The sequence below is a fragment of the Mobula birostris genome, chromosome 23, assembly GCF_030028105.1.
Source record: "Mobula birostris isolate sMobBir1 chromosome 23, sMobBir1.hap1, whole genome shotgun sequence".
In the NCBI taxonomy this organism is placed as follows: domain Eukaryota; kingdom Metazoa; phylum Chordata; class Chondrichthyes; order Myliobatiformes; family Myliobatidae; genus Mobula; species Mobula birostris.
In genome coordinates, this window is record NC_092392.1 from 26,294,070 (window position 1) to 26,313,549 (window position 19,480).

The window sequence follows — 19,480 nt, forward strand, 5'->3', positions numbered from 1 at the left end:
CAATCAGCAAGATGAGACAATGTAGTGAAACTTGTTCAGCTTGAGCCTGCAATGGGATTGGGGGCTGTTACAAGCCCACTGGCCAAGATCACAATTTGCACACTTTGCAGCAAGATTTAAAAGTAAAGAAAGTTCTACTGTTGTTGAGTGCCATCGAGTCATTGCCGCCTCATGGTGACCCTACAGATAGTGTAGTTGTTCGTAGGGTTTTCATAGCAAGATATGGAAGTAGATTGCCAGGCCTTTCCTCTGTGCAGAGATTGCTGCTGCCCAGGTTGGGACCAGGCTAAATTCAAACTCAGGACCATCCGCCTCAAAGTCCAGTGCTGATGACACTACACCACTGGCCAGTCCAATCAAATTCTAAAGCGATCTAAATATGAGATGCCCTTCTAAGCTGTGTTTGAATCAAAATTCTTAACCACATTGGAGAAGGCTAGGTACAGAAATTGGTGTTCTTGGATAGGACAATGCACCTTGATGTACCACAAAACCTGATAATAGCAATAGCAGACAAAATATAAATGCACTTGTGCACTCCTCAGGAAGCTCCTGCAAATTACTGAGCTTGGGACTAATGCAATTCTTAACAACTTAGTGGCACCACCTTACATTGTAATTAGAAGCACAGACTTCCATCCAAACTCAATGTCAATATGATCTGGAGAACAACGCCAGAGTTCAAATGTATATGGCCATGAGCTAGCACAAAATTACAGCTCTGCCTAACTGGTTGCTCCACCAGTTAGATGGAGCTGTAATTTTGTTTAAAACTGTTTTCAGTTAAACAATTTCAAATCATTCGTCCTACCATTTGCCATAAGAAACTTTGGGATCAGGTCCACATTCCAGTCTCTTCCCCTACCCATGGATTCTGGTGGCGAACCAGGGATGTTAAATCTTTTATATAGCTGAGGAAAAGAGTACAAATTTAGAATAGTCAAACAGAAAGTGTGGGCAATAAAGCAATTTCTTTCAATTGCATATGCAGACAAATAAACATTCAAACCATTGCAATCATAAGTAGCTCATTTTTTTCACCCAAGGACCAAAATTTTAAATCTTAATTTTTCCTTCATGAATGATTAAGGCAATTCTGACTAATGCAATAAAACAAAGCAATTGTTTTTTTTTTGTGGATACAACCCCACAGTAAAACCATGTTAAGATGTCATTGACTCAAAACTATTCTGGTTCAGGTAGAGAGAAAATCCTCATGAACACCACTAGGTGCAAATCTTTAAAACCTGATGCAATATCTCATTCTGAACAAAGTTAAAAATTTCCAAATGGATGCTTCAATGAGCCATCTGAAACAATTAGAATAGTGGTCTGATGCAGGGACTCAACTTACAACCAATCCAAAAGAAAACCTTCTACATCTTAATAGCAAAATACCAGCAACTGTTCCAAATTCAACCCAGTACCAGAACTGGTATTTCCTATACACCAAATTTGTTTTTTTAACCATCAATCATGGGAAGGCAAATCCCAGATATACCCAACTGTGGAAAATTTCTGACCCAACATTTTCTTCATTCCAAGCCAGAAAATGAAATTACAGACCAAAATATATGTTCTGAATTCTTGCTTGCAAAGATTCACAAGAGTAAAGCAAGCATTATATAATATTCCAATTCATCTAAGGATTTCAAAATCAAACATTCCAGCTTAGTTTAGTGTGGGCAACTGAATAAACCAATTAAGTCATAAAGCTTTTTGATCAAGAAATCAGGCCTAGGATCAAAAAGTTCATGATAATAATGCAGAATCTTAAGAATTGGAATATTTCCATTACTTTTATTTTGAACACAGAAAGTTAAAATTGTATCAGGACCTGGAAAACATTCAAGTATGGGTTGATGTGGCAAGCATGATAATTCCTAGCTTTACAAGTCTGCCAGTGATCCAGCAGGGCTTGTGTCTGACCGAGGGCTATTCATCATATAATGAATAGAGCACTATGTTCTGTACATAGATCAAAATGCCTTATGAAATTTCATTTAAACCTTTTCCAAAAATGTATTCTTTTCTCAATCTAGGAATGGCTGTAAACCTCACACCATATGGTACTACATGAAATCCAGATACTAACAGCAAGTAAAACCACATCTCCTTAATATTTAATGACATTAACACTACGAAGTCCCATCATCAATCAGAAACAGAAACAACCACAAAATACAGCAAAGACAGAGCAGGAGCTGGGCACCCTGCAATGAGCAACTCAGGCAGATATTAGCAATATGTCAGTATATTCTTTATTTCAGTTGTGAGGAGAGCCTCCAACAACACTGGCAGCTTGAAGTTTATTCAGCAGAAAGCAGCTTAATTTGCACACCATTCATCACCAGCAATGTATTGTGTATAAATTCCACTTCAGTTGCTTGTAAAGACTACATCAGCAGTACTTCCCAAACACATAGCCTTTATTAATCGGAATACAGGCAGCATACACTTGCCTTCCCTTCAAAGTTGCTTGTCATTTCACTGTAATAACCACCCCTTCATCATCTTTTGACAAACTTAACACTACAGTAGGAATTCCTTCATCTTAAAGACTCCAGCAGTTCACTGCTGCCTTCTGAAGGGCAATTAGGAATTCACATCATCTTTGCCAATAATAGCCATAATCCTGAAAAAAAGGTTTTGAATGCAAGGGAAGCAAGCAAACAATTTATTATACTTACATCTTCCAAAGGAGTTATAGATGCACTTTCACCCCCATAATAGGAGTTGCGATCCATGTGAAGGACTTTCTTGCCTTTTACCGACATTATTCCAGAAAGGATACATTCCTATGAAAAAGTAAATTAAAGTAAGGGACTGGACTGCTGGACCAAACTAAAAAATAATCATTTACTAAATCAATAGATATGTATAATTGAATTGTGTGATGCTCCCTCGTCCATCTTTTCCCAACATTTTCTGATCAAAAATCTCTGTTACATTGCACGATCCTGTGAATGGAACACTGCACTTTCTTCCAGTTTGAAAACATCGATCAGAACTAAACAAGTATGAACAGTAATCCAGATATAATCTTTAAAAAGCTATTCAGGGTAAGTTTTAGTATAATAAATACACAGAATGCATTAGGCCAAACCATATTCTCAAAACGCTACAATGGAAAAGCTATAATCCAAAGTTTTAAATATTTAAACTACAGTTCTTTACATGGCTACTATGCAAGGGAGAAATTGGTAGCACAGAAGCTAAATTTCCACTTGCAATCCATTGACCTGGATTTGCAATCCTAATATTTAAATTTAGATCCCATCATGTAATTGCAGGATTTTAGTCAAAGTACAAACAAAAACTACTGGACTATTGAAAAAGCCTCTTCTGGTTCACCAGTATCATTTAGGGGAGAATGTCTGGTCTGACCCATGCAAGATCTAAAAGTCTCGAGTTCACACACACAACACATATACTGTAGCTACGATAGCAGAAAAAATATTGCCCAGGCCCTTGAGTGTCATGGCGTGTATAATGATGATGCATGGGACGTTGTCCTGGTGTCACGTTTCTGCAAGAACAGGCATTCAGTTCTCATGCGCTACTGCAGCTATAGACAAGTGCAATCCAGCTTGTCTTCCACTGAGTGAACTCTGGAGACCAGCACCAACTGGTGACACCACAACATAGTGTCTGGTTCACGCAACAACTGAGGCCAAACAGCTCCCGTTATTGGTCTCGCCAATGAACCAGTTAACTGGACTCGCAGTATTCTACATTACCATGTCCAACAGGGGTTTGCAATTACAGACAATTATTTGCACTGTTTGTCAGACTACACACTGCCTCTGACACCTTCCTCCTTGGGTGCTCCAGCTTTACTCCTATCAACCAATTTGCCAGTGGGACAGACCTGCAGCACTTAAATGTTCTGAATATCCAGCAATGTTTTACAATCACACAAAAAATGCAAAAGACAAATAATTACAAATAATTGGTCCTAAAGAAACCACTGCAATCGAGCATGTCACCATCTGACCAGAAGAAGTTTTATTTAGAATTTATTTAAATCTTACACCCATCCCACAATGTGGGGGAGCAAAAATCTCTGTGTGATGACTCTGTCGCAATATATCAAGACCTGTGAATTAAATGTGAATTTAAAAGTCTAATGGCTTGTAGAAAGAAGCTATCCCGTAGTCTGCTGGCCCAGGCTTTAATGGTGAGGTACTGTTTGCCAGACAGAAACAGCTGAAATAGTTTATGGTTGGAGTGGTGTCCCCAATAATCTTCCAGGCCTTCTTTCTGCACCCGCTAGTATAAATGTCCTCAATGGAGGGAGATTCACATCCACAGATGCACTGGGCTCCACCACTCTCTACAGTGCCCAACGATTAAGGTTGATGCAGTTCCCGTACAAGGTGGTGATACAGCCAGTCAGTATGCTCTCAATGGTGCCCCTGTAGAAGGTCTTGAGGATTTGGGGGGCCATACTGAACTTCTTCAGTCATCTGAGGTGGAAGAGAGGCTGTTGTGCTTTTTTTTGCCACAAAGCCGGTGTGTACAGTCCGGGTGAGATCTCAAATAGCCTTAAATTAGTCATCAAATGCAGTAGAAGATGGACAATAAATGTTAGTCATGACACCCAGATTACCAAAATAAACAAGTTTCATTGCTCAACAGTGAAATGTTACACTTCACCATAATATCATACCTTGTGAACTATCTGCACTGCATTTGATGGAAAGTTTGGCATTAGATTGGGTCAGGATGTTTCATCAGGCCATGCCATTATTGATAAATCAGCATGACCTACATACAGTCACATACTACAGATCCTAGAACAGGTTTTCCCAGGTTACATCTGGGTTTGATCCCGAGAATTGGTCATAAGCTTAATTGATCAAAGTTGGAAATGAAGTCATCCAGCAGTATTTCAATAAAAACGTAACCCTACCAAGGGCACTAAGTGATTTAACCAGGGTGTTTTAACTTAACCACTCAGATATTGCCACGTACCGAGTTCCCACACAGCAGAAGATGTCTTCAGCAGATGGCAAATCTATCCCCCAAGTCATGCAAACACTTGTATGCACCAGCTTGCACCACAAATCAGTTGCTCATAATCTGGGAAAGATCTGCATGGGTTTTCACCAGGAGGGTAAAATATGGTTATTCTAGTATGATGTTTAAAGCTAACTTTAAGAATTATTTTTAAATCTATCAAGAAAATCCTCAAAATGAAACAGCAAATTTAGATACCAAATAAAAATTTTAAATTAAACTGCGGAACAAGTTGGTTAATAAAGCTGTACAATGTTTCAAACAATCCAGACTAACTTATTGCAAAACAATTTTGGAAAACACTTAATTTAATTCTGAAAATTCTGATCTGCAAATGCCAATGTCCTAATGCCAATGGGAGATCCTGCTTTGTGGCAGATGGTGTCAAGATGCTCGGTGAAGTGGTTTCCCAATCTATGTCGGGTCTCACCGATTTACAGGAGGCAACACCGGGAGCATCAGATACAGTAGATGACCCTAGCAGACTCACAGGTGAAGTGTCACTTCACTTGTAAGGACTGTTCGGGGCCCAGAATGGTGAGAGGGAGGTGTTCTAGGGGCAGGTGTGGTACTTGTTCTGCTTGTAAGGAGAGAGGGCTGAGGGGACAATGGAATCGCATAGGGAGCGATCCCTGCAGAAAGTGGGGGGTGGGCGGGGTGAGGGAAAGGTGGAGGATGGCTTGATGGTGGAATTAATCCAAAACTTCTTTCTGCACAGATGCTGCCTCAGATCTTTTCCCACAATTTTCCAATCACTAAACTACCCACATTGCATTGCATGCATTGTGTGAATAAAACACTGCACTTTTTTCCAGTTAGAAAGACTAATTAGAGCTGATTATGAACAAGAATACTTTGTTATGCACCAAGGACAGGACCACAGTGTCCATTAACTATGCAAGGCATACAAAGTGCAAGTCATAGTGGCCAGTCTGCAAAATGCAAAAATTAATAAAAAATTAGGATCAAGCAGAAACCAAATCCCATTTATAAAATAACTCCACAGAGAGCAAAATGCATGTCCTCTTCTCAGTGGTACCATGAGGGAGGAGGTACAGGAATCTGAAGGTGCACACTCAACGATTCAGGGACAGCTTCTTCCTCTCTACCATTAGATTTCTAAACGGACTTTGGGCCCGTGAACACTACCTCACTACTTTTTTTTGCACTACTTATTTAATATACACGCACACAGAGTGAATCAATTTTTATTACGTATTGCAATGTACTGCTGGGGCCTAACAACAAATTTCATGACCCATGCTGGTGATATTAAACCTGATTCTGAAATGAGCCTAAGAGTTTAAAGAGCTCATTTCTTGCAGTGTTCACCATTTTGTGTACAAGTGGTTACCCTCTCAAGCCTGACCTACTTTCTAACTATAATCAGTGACACCAAAGGAAGTAGATTGACTCTAGCAGTGGACTCGACTTCCTTAACAGAGACAAGAGCTGGTCAATTTTTAATTTTACTTCAATTCTGCATCCACCTGAGTTTGAAAATATTTTCCCTTATTAATGCTTGGTACATTGGTTTTTATTACAATACTTTTCAGCTTAGATCAATTTCTGCATCCTTTTAGAGTAAAATTAAAAAATCAAAATTTCAGAGTCAACAGTACAGCACAGGTAAAGGCCCTTTTGGCCAATAATGTGCTGAATCAATTGGCCAACTAATCTTTTGTGCTTACACAATGTCCGTATAGTTCCATTTCCCTCATATTCTTATACCCATCTAAATGACTATGTATTTGCCTCTAATACCACCCCAGCAGCGCATTCCAGGCACCCACCTCTGTAAAAAAAAACTGCCCCTCATCTCTTGAAATTACCCCCTCTCACCTTAAAAGCATGCCCTCTGGTACAAGATAGCTATCTTTTCCGTCCATCCAGATGATTCAGCAATAAGACCCTATAGTAGTATCATATTGAAGGCAAGATTCTCAAGGTGACAAATCTTCTATACAAAGATTGTTAGTAACATAGCCAGCTTTTAGTGATTTGAGAAATCCTTCCCATTAGCTGCAATACAAGCAATTAAATCTCAGTGTCAGTCAGTCTGTATAAACCTTGTTCTATACAGCAGTAGATATCTTACCTATAAGATACTGATTGTCCTGTGTCTCTAAACTCATTAGTAACTGATTAGCATTTTTTAAAAATTTTGCATATATCCAAACAGTGACAAATGCAGGTTTGAAACAATTTCATTAGGAATACATAAATCACAGCCTCAACTCACTAATTATCAAGGAAATTTTCTAAAGATGCTTAAGAATTAACTACCAATTAAAAGTGCACATTTCAATCTCAAACATGATAGACAAAACTGAAGAAAGTGATACCAATTAATTTGGTTATTTGACGTGTATCAGTGAATTTCAATGACATTCCCTCCCATCTCATGCTTGCACATTAGTCTTCCTAGTCCAAGATATCTCACTATATTCCTTACATAATCCAGATACACTGGCTTTTTAAGTCCAAATCTGAATGCAACTGCCAATATTTGATCTAGTAGCACAAGGGACGTTACAGGTATAGTCCCAGTCCTTTGGCTAAAATTCTGACTACAGTGCACAAGCTGAATGTGTAAACAACCTATAGAACAGAAAAATGCCCTCCAGCCCATCTAGTCCACGTTGAACTATTATTCTGCCTAGTTCCTCCATACCCCTCTCATCCACGTACCTGTCCAAACTTCCCTTGAAAGCTGAAAACAAACTCATTCACTGCCACTGGCAGCACATTTCACACTCAAAGGTTTATTTTACTGACTCATCACTTGAGTAAAGTTCCCCTTAAACAGTTCACCACTCACCCTTACCCATAACCTCAAGTTGTAGTCCCACCCATCTTAGTGGAAAAAGCCTGCTTACATTTACCCCATCTATACCCCTCAATTTTGCATACCTCTATCAAATTACTCATTTTAACACTCCAGAGAATAAAGTCCTAACCTACTCAACCTTTCCCTTTAACTCAGGCCTCAAAACCCAGCAACGTCCTTGTAAATTTTCTCTACTCTTTCAACCTCATTGATGTTTTATGGTTGGTACGTGACCAGAACTGCACATAATACTCCAAATTAGGGCTCACCAATGTTTCGCACAACTTCAACATTACATCCCAACTCCTGTATTCAATCTCATACTCTCAAGCTCCTATATAACTTCAAGTCCCCTGGACCTGACCATCTCATTTTCAACACGGAAGTTCAGTCCCTATATACTCTTATCCTCCCATCAAGAAGACCTCAAAGCTCCCCACTTCTTCCTTAACAAAAGAACCTACCAATTCTCCACTACCACCCTCCTCCATCAGGCAGAACTGCTCCTCACCCACAACAACTTTTCCTTCAGCTCCTTTCACTTCCTCCAGACTTGATGGGTAGCCATGGGCACCCACAAGGGGCCCAGCTATGCCTGCCTCTTTGTTGGCTATGTACTATATTATCCATCTGCAACCTTCCCCGATAATACTCTCTAAATCTATGTTGACGGCTGCACTGGTGCCATGCTGAGCTCGTCAATTTCATTAACAATGCCTCCAACTTTCACCCTGCCCTTAAATTCACTTGGACCATTTCGGACACCACCTTCCGCTTTCTTGACTCCTCTCACCTTCTCTGGAGGCAAACTGTCAACCGACATCTATAATAAACCTACCATTCCCATGGTTATGTTGACTATACCTCTTCCCACCCCTTCTCCCGTAAAATTGCTATTCCGTTTTCGCAGTTCCTTTGCCTCTGCTTCATCTGTTCCCAGGCTTTCCTTTCCACAATGTCAGAAATGTTTTCCTCTTTCAAGGAACAGGGTTTTCCCTTTCTACACTACTGATGTTGCCCTCACCCACATCTTCTCCATATCCCAAATACCTGTGCTCACCCCATCTTCTCACTTTAAAAGTGATAGATTTCCTCTTGACCTTACCTACCACCCATGAACCTTGGCATCCAACACATCTTACATAACTTCCTCCAACTCTAAAGAAATCCTACCACTAAATCACATCTTAACCCTGAAAGAGGTAGCAGTAGAGATTGTGGAGAAATTAGTAATGATCCTTGAAAAGCCACTGGACTCTGGCATGGTGCCTGAGGACTGGAAAATTGCAAATGTCACTCTACTTTAAGAAAAGAAGAAGGCAACAAAGAAAATTATAGACAGTTAGCCTGATCTCAGTGGTTGGGAAGATGTTGGAGTCAATTGTAAAGGATGAGATTATGGAGTACTTGGTGACACAGGACATGATAGGACAAAGACAGCATGGTTTCCTTGAGGGAAAATCTTGCTTGACGAACCCTTTGGAGTTCTTTGAGATTACAAGTATGTTAGATAAAGGGGAGCCAGTGAATGCTGTATATTTGGACTTTCAGAAGGCCTTTGATAAGGTATCACACGAGGCTGCTTACCAAGTTAAGAGCCCATGGTATTACAGTAAAGTTACCGGCATGATTAGAGCATTGGCTGATTGGTAGGAGGCAGCAAATGGGAATAAAAGGATCCATTTCTGGTTGGCTGCCAGTGACTAGTGGTGTTCTGCAGGGTTCAGTGTTGAGACCGCTTCTTTTTATGCTGTATATCAATTATTTATATGATGGAATAGATGGCTTTGTTGCCAAGTTTAAAGATGATGCAAAGATTGGTGGAGGAGCAGGTAGTGTTGAAGAAACAGGTAGGCTGCAGAAGGACAGACAAGATTAGGAGAATGGGCAAGAAAGTGGCAAATAAAGTACAATGCTGGAAAATGCATGGTCATGCACTTTGGTAAAGAAATAAATGTGCAGACTATTTTCTAAACATGGAGAAAATCCAAAAATCTGGGAGGCAAAGAGACTTGGGAGTCCTTGTGCAGAAAACACAAGGTTAACTTGCTGGTAGAGTCAGTAGTGAGTAAGGCAAATGCAATGTTAGCATTCATTTCAAGAGGTCTAGAATGTGAGGCCTCACCTTGAGTACCGTGAACAGTTTTGGACTCATCTAAGAAAAGATGTGCTGGCATTGGAGAAGGATCAGAGGAAGCTCACAAGGATGATTCCAGTAAAGAAAAGGTTATCAAATGTTCCTCGTATGATAGCTCTGGATCTGTACTCACACAAATTTAGAAGGGTGGGAGGGGGGGGAATCTTATTGAAACCTTTCGAATGTGAAAAGGCCTGACAGAGTAGATGTGGAAAGGATGTTTCCCATGGTGGGGGAGTCTAGGACAAGACTCAGGATAGAGGGGTGTCCATTTAAAACAGATGTGAAGAAATTTCTTTAGCCAGAGGGTGGTGAATTTGTTTCCACGGGTAGCTGTGGAGGCCAGGTCGTTGGGTGCATTTTAGGCAGAGCTTGATAGGTTCTTGATTGGGCATGGCATCACAGGGAGGAAACCGGGGAGAGGGGCTGAGGACGGGGGAAAAAAGAAATGATCAGCCATGACTGAATGGCAGAGCAGACTCGATGGGCCACATGGCCCAATTCTGATCCCACGGCTTATGGTCTACCCCCTCCCCCACAATTCCACTTTCCACAGGGATTGGTCCCTCCGCGCTTCCTACTAATCTACCTCCTGGCACTTACTCCTGCAATCAACCCATTCATCTGTCCATTCACCTCCTCCCTTACCTCCATTCAGGGCCCCAAACAGTCCTGTCAGGTGAGGCATCTGCTGGGGTTGTTTGTTGTATCTGGTGTTGCCTCCTCTGCACTGGCAAGCCCCAGCATAAATTGGGGGACCACTTGGCATCGAGCACCTCCTCTGCTCCATCCACCAAAAGTGGAACTTCCCAGTGGCCAAACTTTTCAACACCCCTTCCCACTCCAACATGTTAGTCCATGGGTTCCTCCTGTGCCAAGATGAGGCCACACTCAAGTCGGAGGAGCAACACCTATATTTCACCTGGGTAGCCTCTAACTTGGTAGCATGAATCTAGATTTCTCCTTCTGGTAAAAAAAACAAATTTCCCTGTGTATCCACTCTTCAAATCCTAATAAACGACCACTGGGTGTATAAACAAATGTTATGCTATACTCTCAGCTTACATTCTAAGCCATATGCTCAAAAATAATTACTAAAGAGCCAAAACAAAATACTAATTTAAAATCAAAGGCTCACCGTTTGCGGGGCAAACCATGGATGTCACATGCCAGCTGTCTGCATGATATGCAAGCCAGGGCAGTACAACATGGAGAGCAAGCTGTTGCCCATATAGCAAGCTCCCCGGCCCCCCCACACTGCTGATGAATCCAAACGAAAGGGAGAAACTGATACAGTTTGGCACCAGCAGCATCGCAGGAGTTGAACACAATGTAAGACACCCTTTGGTACTCCAGCTCCAGATTTTTCTCAGGGTTTACTTCCAAAGCATTCTCCATGAATGGGTATAGCCACAAGGAAACAGATTTGAGATCAATTTTCCTTTTCCTAGATTAACTGACAACCACAGCTAACAAGCCCTATCTACCCAAAGGACCAATTTTAAGGTGCCAGTAACCCACCTTTGACCCTTCTCCTGTCAGCAGAAACTGTTCCGCTGGGCTTAGGAACCAAGCAACGTGCGAAGGCCAGGAGCTAGGCTTAGTTGTCAGAGGTCATCTGAGATGCATGCCACTGGGAGTATTTAACAGATAGTAGGTGCTTACTGCACTATCCCCACTGGCAATAACAACTTTAAGGAACTGAATTTAAAATTAAAACATGCGATTTTACTACCACAATTTGGTATCTTTTCTATAAATGTACTGTCAACTAGCAACATATATCTATGTCCCACCAACATGCATTTCTCCCCCTCACTTTTCAAACCATCTATCTCCCTCAGGTCTTCCTCTTTACAAATGCCATATCTTTACTCCTATTCACCTAGCTGCAACTTGATTTTTGTAAGGCAGACTAATTTGACATACCTAGATGATAGCTTGCCCCTTAAAGTAAGCAGCACAGGCCCCTGATAAGGAAAGAATTTTAATAAATAACTGTCACAACCTTCTAATCATGTTCCTGTTGAATCACTTCATCCCTCATTAGTTTCAGAAAAACAACTTGCGCCTGATAGAGATGGTTACTAAAATTTTCATTTCAAAGCAGAACTGAGAAACTGGGGTCACACACTTCCACTTTAAACAGTGTACCATCTGTGACTATTTTTGCTCCTATCCAATGCTATGAATTGCTTCTCACTTCTGCTTACTGCAGATCCTCACTGACACCAAATTACTAACATACCAAAAGACTACAAGGAAAATTTAAAACAAACAATCTTTAGCTGTACAAGTTGCTCATTTAATTCGGTGGTCATGGGTCACACCTTCATCTGGAAGTTGAAAATAGGCAACATATGGAGAGAGAAAATTTTTCCGGATGACAAACTTCCATCAAAACACAATCTAGCCTGAAACTGTATATGGACAGATTTCTATGCTGACATTCCAGTTACACATCCATAAGAGACCACAACATATATGAGCAGAATTAGGCCATTTGGCCCATCGAGTCTGCTCTATATCCCTTCATGCCCTGACTAATCAAGAATCTATCAACCTCTGCTTTAAATAATCCCAATGACTTGGCCTCCACAGTTGCCTATGGCAACAAATACCACAGATTCACCACACAGGCTAAATAGTGTCTTCCTCATCTCCATTCTAAATGGACATCCCTCTATTCTGAGGCTGTATCCTCCGGTCTTAGACTCCCCCACCACAGGAAACATCCTCTCCACATCCACTCTATGAGGCCTTTCAACATTCAATAGGCTTCACTGAGATCCCTCACATTATTTTGAATTCCAGTGATTAAAGGCCCAGAGCCATCAGAACCTTCTCATAAGCTATAATATTTGTGAACCTCCTTTGAACACTCTCCAATGTTAGCGCATCCTTTTTTAGATAGGTGGCCCAAAACTGCTCACACTTCTCCAACTGCCTTACAAAGGCTCAATAATACATCTTGCTTTTACTAGAATGTCCTCTCAAAATAAGTGCTAACATTGCATTTGCACTCCTGACCACCGATTCAACCTGCAAACTAACCTTTAGGGAATCCTGCATGAGAACTCCTAAGTCCCTTTGCACCTCAGATTTTTAAATTTTCTTTCCATTTAGAAAATAGTCTACGCTTTTACTTCTTCGAAGTCCATGACCTTACAATTCCCAACACTGTATTCCACCTGCCACATCTTTGCCCATTCTCCTATCTGTCCAATTCCTTCCGTTGCATCTCTGCTTCCTCAAAACTACCTGCCCCTCAACCTATTCTTCATTTCAACAGCAAACTTGGCCATACAACCATCAATTCCATAATCCAAATCATTAACATGTAACATAAAAAGTGGACCCAACATAGTCCCCTATGGAACACCACTAGTCACCAGCAGCCAACGAGAAAAGGCTCCCTTTATTCCCACTCTGCCTTTTGCCAATCAGTGCTTTATCCATGCTCATAATTTTTCCTATAACATCACAGGCACTTAACTTGTTAAACAGCCTCATGCGTGGCACTTGTCAAAGGCTTTCTGAAAATCTAAGTACACATCTATCAATTCTCCTTTGTTTATTCTGCTTGCTATTTCTTCAAAGAATTCCAACAGATTTGTCAGGCAAATTTTTCCTGTAAAAAATAAACATGCTAACTATGGCTTATTTTATCGTGTGCCTCCAAGTACCCCAGAACCATGCCAAAATACATTGATTGCTTGAAAGATCATTACCAATGCCTCCAATCTCTTCAGTCATCTCTTTCAGAACCCTGGGTGTAGACCATCTGGTCCAGGTGACTTATCTACCCCAGACCATTAAGCACCTTCTCCCCAATAACGGCAACTTCGCTCACCTCTGTCCCCAAACTGCTAGTGTCTTCCACAGTAAAGCCTGATGTTAAGTACTTATTCAGTTCATCCGCCATTTCCTTGTCTCCTATTACTACCAGTATCATTTTCCAGCTACTCTTGCCTCCCTTTTACACTTTACACATCTGAAGAAACTTTTTGTATCCTCTATTATTGACTAGCTTACCTTCATATTCCACCTTTTCCTTATGATTTTTTTTTTAAGTTTCTTTCAGTTGTTTTTTTTAAAAGCTTCCCCAATCCTCTAACTTCCCACTAATTTCTGCGATATTATCTGCCCTCTCTTTGGCTTTGACTTCTCACCAGCCACAGTTGCATCATCCTGCCTTCAGAACACTACTTCTTTAGGGAGAGTCTGTTCTGCATCTTCCAAATTGCTTCCAGAAACTCCAGCCATTTTTACCCTGTTGTTCTCCCTGCTAATATTCCCTTCCAATCAATTTTGTCCAGCTCCTCCCTGATGCCTCTGGAATTCCTTTTACTGCACTGTAATACTGATTACAGTATCTGACTTTAGCTTCTTCTCAAAATGCAGGGTGAATTCTATACTACTGTGATCACTGATTCCCCCCCCCCCCAATCAATTCATCATGTGGCCAAAGGCTCCATATCAACTTTTCCAGAGGAATATGGGTACTTTCTTGGATGCCTTGGTCAGTATTTAGCCATCATCTAACAAATTGCTATTTAGAAAGCTTCTGTTACACAAACCATAACATTAAAGTAGTAATGGCATTGTAATTGTCTTTAATGTGCTTTCAGAAACAGGATTCATGAAAGCCACTTTACAAAACTGCTATGCTCCATTATGAATTTTCTCCATCAAATTTTACCTGCTAACAAAAGAGATGAAAGCAAAGCAGAACTTCTGCATCCAAAGGGGAAAGGGCGTGGTACAAGTATTTACTGACAGAACATGGGAAATGAAGTGAAGTAGTAACATTCCTGTATAGAACAGAGTTACATTAATCTGGGATACAGAAGGGCATGAGAACCAAGGCATGCGAAAATTTGTAGTTATTATATTTTAATTGTTTTACTAACTTGAATAATAGATGCATTTCTACTGCAAGATGGTAATGACACAACAGCTGCTCCTGACGTATAAACAACTTGCCTCAAATAAACTACTTAATGCAACAATTTACATTTCTTTGTAAAATCAAAAAAGTACAATAAAAACTCAGTTGAGAACAGTGCCATATATTCAACCCAAATTACGGACCTAAAAGGGATCTGGCTTAAGAATTTAATCTTAAACTCAACCATTCCGTCAATTGTTTCCACCTACAGGAATATACGTGGGGCGGGAGGCGGAATTGGAAGGATGAAGCGAATTACCATGATTGTAACACTACTACATTTAACTACGATTCACAATGCTATGCAGAGTGCCGCTTCGCCTCATGACGTGATGGGATTGCATTAAAATGCAGGAGGTGAAAGGAATCGCCATTGTATTGCTGCATAAAGCACTCATTTAAGGTCGACACGGTTGAATACACAGCCATTCTCCCTCACTAGCCAAACCAGCAGGAAAACACTGCACCGATGGAAGTTCTACTTCTAGCACTTCACTATAGCCCAGGTTGCTGGTGTTAAAGGTAAAACAACCAAGAATGTGAAACAGAAACCTACTGATGGGATGGGATGGGATGGGATGGGATGGGATGGGATGGGATGGGGGGGGGGGGAGCAAAAAGGGGCTGCACCGAACACGACGGAGGAATGCAGAAGACAGACAAAACGAGCGGGATGAAAATCACACCGGCCACTTTCGTGTGAGTGACTTTGAACGGTTGCAGCCGCCGAGCCGCAGGCTGACTCAGCTTCGCAGGCCAGATGCTGAGACGGAGGCCTCAACGAAGCGGGTGGGCGGTGGCTGCGGCGGCAACACCCATCCCCATCCCTATCCCTGTCGTTAACCCTAACCCACCGTGAGTCCGGTGCCCAGCACGATCACGTCATACTCCTCATCCATGATGATTATTGTTCTCGGTGCTCAGCGGCGAACTCGACCCGTCACTTCTCCCCCCTCCCGGGACTGCGCACGCGCACCACACCCCTCCACTCTTTTTGCCCGTTTGTTCAAAAAAATTCCTCCGCGGCCAGTACGCATGCGCCGAAAACCTCGCCACCCTCCACATCGCCTCCTCCCGCACATGCGCACTGGCCTTCGCTCCACGAAGCGCGCAGGCGTAGATAGGCGCCGGCGGGGCTTCTAACGCATGCGTAGGTATTTTTTCCCGATTGCTGCGTAGAAGCATTCCTCCGGAGGAACGTGCTGCGCTTGCGCGTTAAGGGCATGCATTCAACCAGCATTTTTTTTGCAGATTAAAGCTACCGAGGTTGGATTTCAGCTCTCAATATTAATGGGGTCATATTCATTATCATCTGTTATGAATGGGGAAAATGTTCGTAGTTTATTAAACAATTTTGTCTGTTTTTTTTTGGATTATCACATTCTAAAGACATGACGGCTCAATCCAGATTTTTTTTCAAATGCCCTGCAAACTCTACACCTGATTATGCACGGCATTTGTATACAAAACGGGCAACTGCAATTGACGCCGACATCAATGCCAGTGTGGTCTCATCTCGGGGCTATACGAAAGAGACTCTAGAACTGGGAAGCTCAGAATCAGATTTATTGTCACTGGCATTAGTCGTAAAAGTTGTTGTTTGTGGCAAGGCGGAAGTTATGGTAAGGCGAAGGGGAAAGACAACGCCCAGCCAAAGATACTCTGCACTGGAGTCGACCTTGCTTACTGCAGACAGACTCAGAATCAGGAACCATGTCGTGAAATTTGTCAACTTTACGGCAGCTGTACAATGAAATACATGATAAATAGAGAAAATCTGTTACATTGTATATATTGTCTATTAAATAGTTAAAATACATACTGCAAAAAAAACTGATCATGGGTTCAATGCCCATTCAGAAATCGGATGGATGGCAGAGGGGAAGAAGCTGTTCCCGAATCGCTGAGTGTGTGCCTTCAGGCTTCTGTATCTCCTTGTGAGGGTAACAGTGAGATGAGGCCATGCCCTGGGTGCTGGGGATCCTTAATGACGGACACCACCTTCCTGAGGCACTGCTCCTTGAAGATGTCTGGGATACTACGGACACTAGTTCCCAATGATAGAGCTGACTAATTTTACAAGTTGCTGCAACTTATTTCGATATTGTACAGTAGACCATCCCCACCCCCCAAACCAGACAGTGTTGCAGCCAGTCAGAATGCTCTGCGTGGTACATTTAGATTATGAAGACACGCAGTCCTCTTTTATTGTCATTTAGTAATGCATGCATTAAGAAATGATACAATATTTCCTCCGGTGTGATATCACAAAACACAGGACAGACCAAGGCCGAAAAAAACTAACAAAACCACATAATTATAACATATAGTTAGAACAGTGCAACAATACCATAACTTGATGAAGAAGTCCATGTTCTTCATCAGTAGCAAAAATCTGCTTCGTCAGAAGTAAAAAGTTCAAAGTCTCTCAAATGTCCCACATCTCACACAGACAGGAGAAGGAAGAAAAACTCTCCCTGCCATACTCGAGCACGGTCCGACTCTGAATCATCCGAAAACTTCGAGCTCTGATCAGCTGTCTGACACTGAGTACTGAGCGCCATCTCTATCCAAATGATTCGATCTCCATCTCGGTCGCCAACAGCAGGCAAAGCCGGGGATTTTGAGGCCTTCCTTCCGAAAGATTCCCGATCATGCAGTAACAACAGCAGCGAACGAGCGTTTCAGAAATTTTTCCAGATGTTCCTCTGTGCTTTCACATCCATCTCCATCAAATCAGAATTGTCCACAGCCCCTATTTAATGGATACGATATAATTTTTCACCGGAGGGCTGCGCATGCGCGGCGTGCTGCTCTCTCTCTTCCCGCCGTTATTTGTTGAATCTTCTCGAGCTCCCAATGAAATATGGCTGCTGTCTTGCCTTCTTTGTAGCTGCATCAATATATTGTATCCTGTTTAGGTCCTCAAAGATATTAACAGCCAAGAACTTGAAATTGCTCACTCTCCCCACTTTTGACTCCTCTATGGGGATTGGTTTGTGTTCCCTCGTCTTACCAATTATCGCAAGTTTGAGAAATTGATGTTCGTGCCATCGGGTTGGAGACTACCCAGATGGAATATAAGGCGTTGCTCCTCCAACCTGAGTGTGGCCTCACCACAGTAGTAGAGGAGGCCCTGGACTGATGCGTCGGAATGGGAATGGAAAGTAGAATTACAATGCTTGGCCACTGGGAGATCCCTCCTTTTGGGGCGGATGGAGTGAAGGTGCTCGGCAAAGTGGTCTTCCAGTCTTTGTTGGGTCTTAACTATATACAGGAGGCCTCACAGGTATGCACTGGATACAGTAGATGACCCCAACAGACTCACAGGTGAAGTGTCGCCTCTCCTGGAAGGACTGTTTGGGGCCCTGAATGGTAGTGAGAGAGGAGGTGTGAGGGCAGGCGTAGCACTTGCTCCATTTGCAAGGGTAAGTACCAGGAGGGAGATCACTGGGGAGGGCCGAGAAGACGGGAATCGTGATGGGAATGATTCCTGCAGAAAGTTGGGGGGAGGGAAAGACGTGCTTGGTGGTCGGATCCCATTGGAGATGGAAGTTTTGGAGAATTACGTGCTGGACGCGGAGGCTGGTGGGGTGGTAGGTGAGGACAAGAGGTACCCTATCCCTGGTGTGCCAGCAGGAGGATGGAGTGAGGGCAGACCTATGTGAAATGGAAGAGATGCGGGTGAGGGCAGCGTAGGTGTTACAGGAATGGAAGCCCCTTTCTTTGAAGAAGGGGGACACCTCCTTAGTTCTGCAATGAAAAGCCTCATCCTGAAAGTAATTGCGGCAGAGACGGAGGAACTGAGAGAAGGGGTTGGCATTTTTACAAGTGACAGGGTGGGTGATGTATAGTCCAGATGGCTGTGAGAGTCAGTGTGGTTTGTAAAAGATATCAGTAGATAAGCTGTCTCCAGAGATGGAGCCAAGAGAGATCGAGAAAGGGGAGGGAGGTGTCAGAAATGGACCAGGTAAATTTGGGGGCAGGGTGTAAGTTGGAGTCAAAGTTGATGAAATCGACGAGCTCAGCATGGGTGCAGGAAGCAGCACCAACGCAGTCATCGATATAGCATAGAAGTATCTACAAAGAGGCAGTCAGGATTAATGGAAGGATGTGAAACACACCCAACAACTAAGGGACAATTGCTTGACTAACTTCCAAGTGTCATCGGTTGTCAGCTTGTAGAATCTACTGACTTTTATTATTTCTGTTGTGAATGCCGATTATCTTGTGAGTACGGAATTCAAATATATACAATTTACTCAACGGTCATTATCCATAACTGATCAGCCACTTCTGTATAAAAACAGCAGTTTTCCCTCCTGGTTTCAGAGCAGTGTGGTAACAGGGGCCATGCTGTTCTTGTGCACAAGTCAGGTGGCATGGTAACGTAGTGGTTAGCCCATCGCTTTACAGTACCAGTGACACGGGTTCTAAGAGAACTGCTCTGCTCCAAAGAGCGCTATATGAGGTCATTCTTAGCTTTGGCCATTAGGATCTATAATGAGTCAACCTATAGCCAGGGAAGTGATGGCCCCCT

General features: G+C 42.3%; 1 protein-coding gene across 1 annotated transcript in view; it reads right to left on the reverse strand.

The window, feature by feature from the left end:
• Positions 1–15,931, reverse strand: part of LOC140186900 (rab GDP dissociation inhibitor beta) — a 30,858-nt gene extending 14,927 nt beyond the window's left edge. Inside the window, exons 1-3 of the mRNA XM_072241658.1 lie at positions 15,795–15,931; positions 2,691–2,798; positions 812–911 (exon numbers count right to left, since the gene is read on the reverse strand). Of these exons, the coding sequence (XP_072097759.1) occupies positions 812–911; positions 2,691–2,798; positions 15,795–15,839 (253 nt within the window). The 5' untranslated portion in view covers positions 15,840–15,931. The remainder of the gene's footprint in view (positions 1–811; positions 912–2,690; positions 2,799–15,794) is intronic.
• Between the last annotated feature and the right edge of the window lie 3,549 nt (positions 15,932–19,480).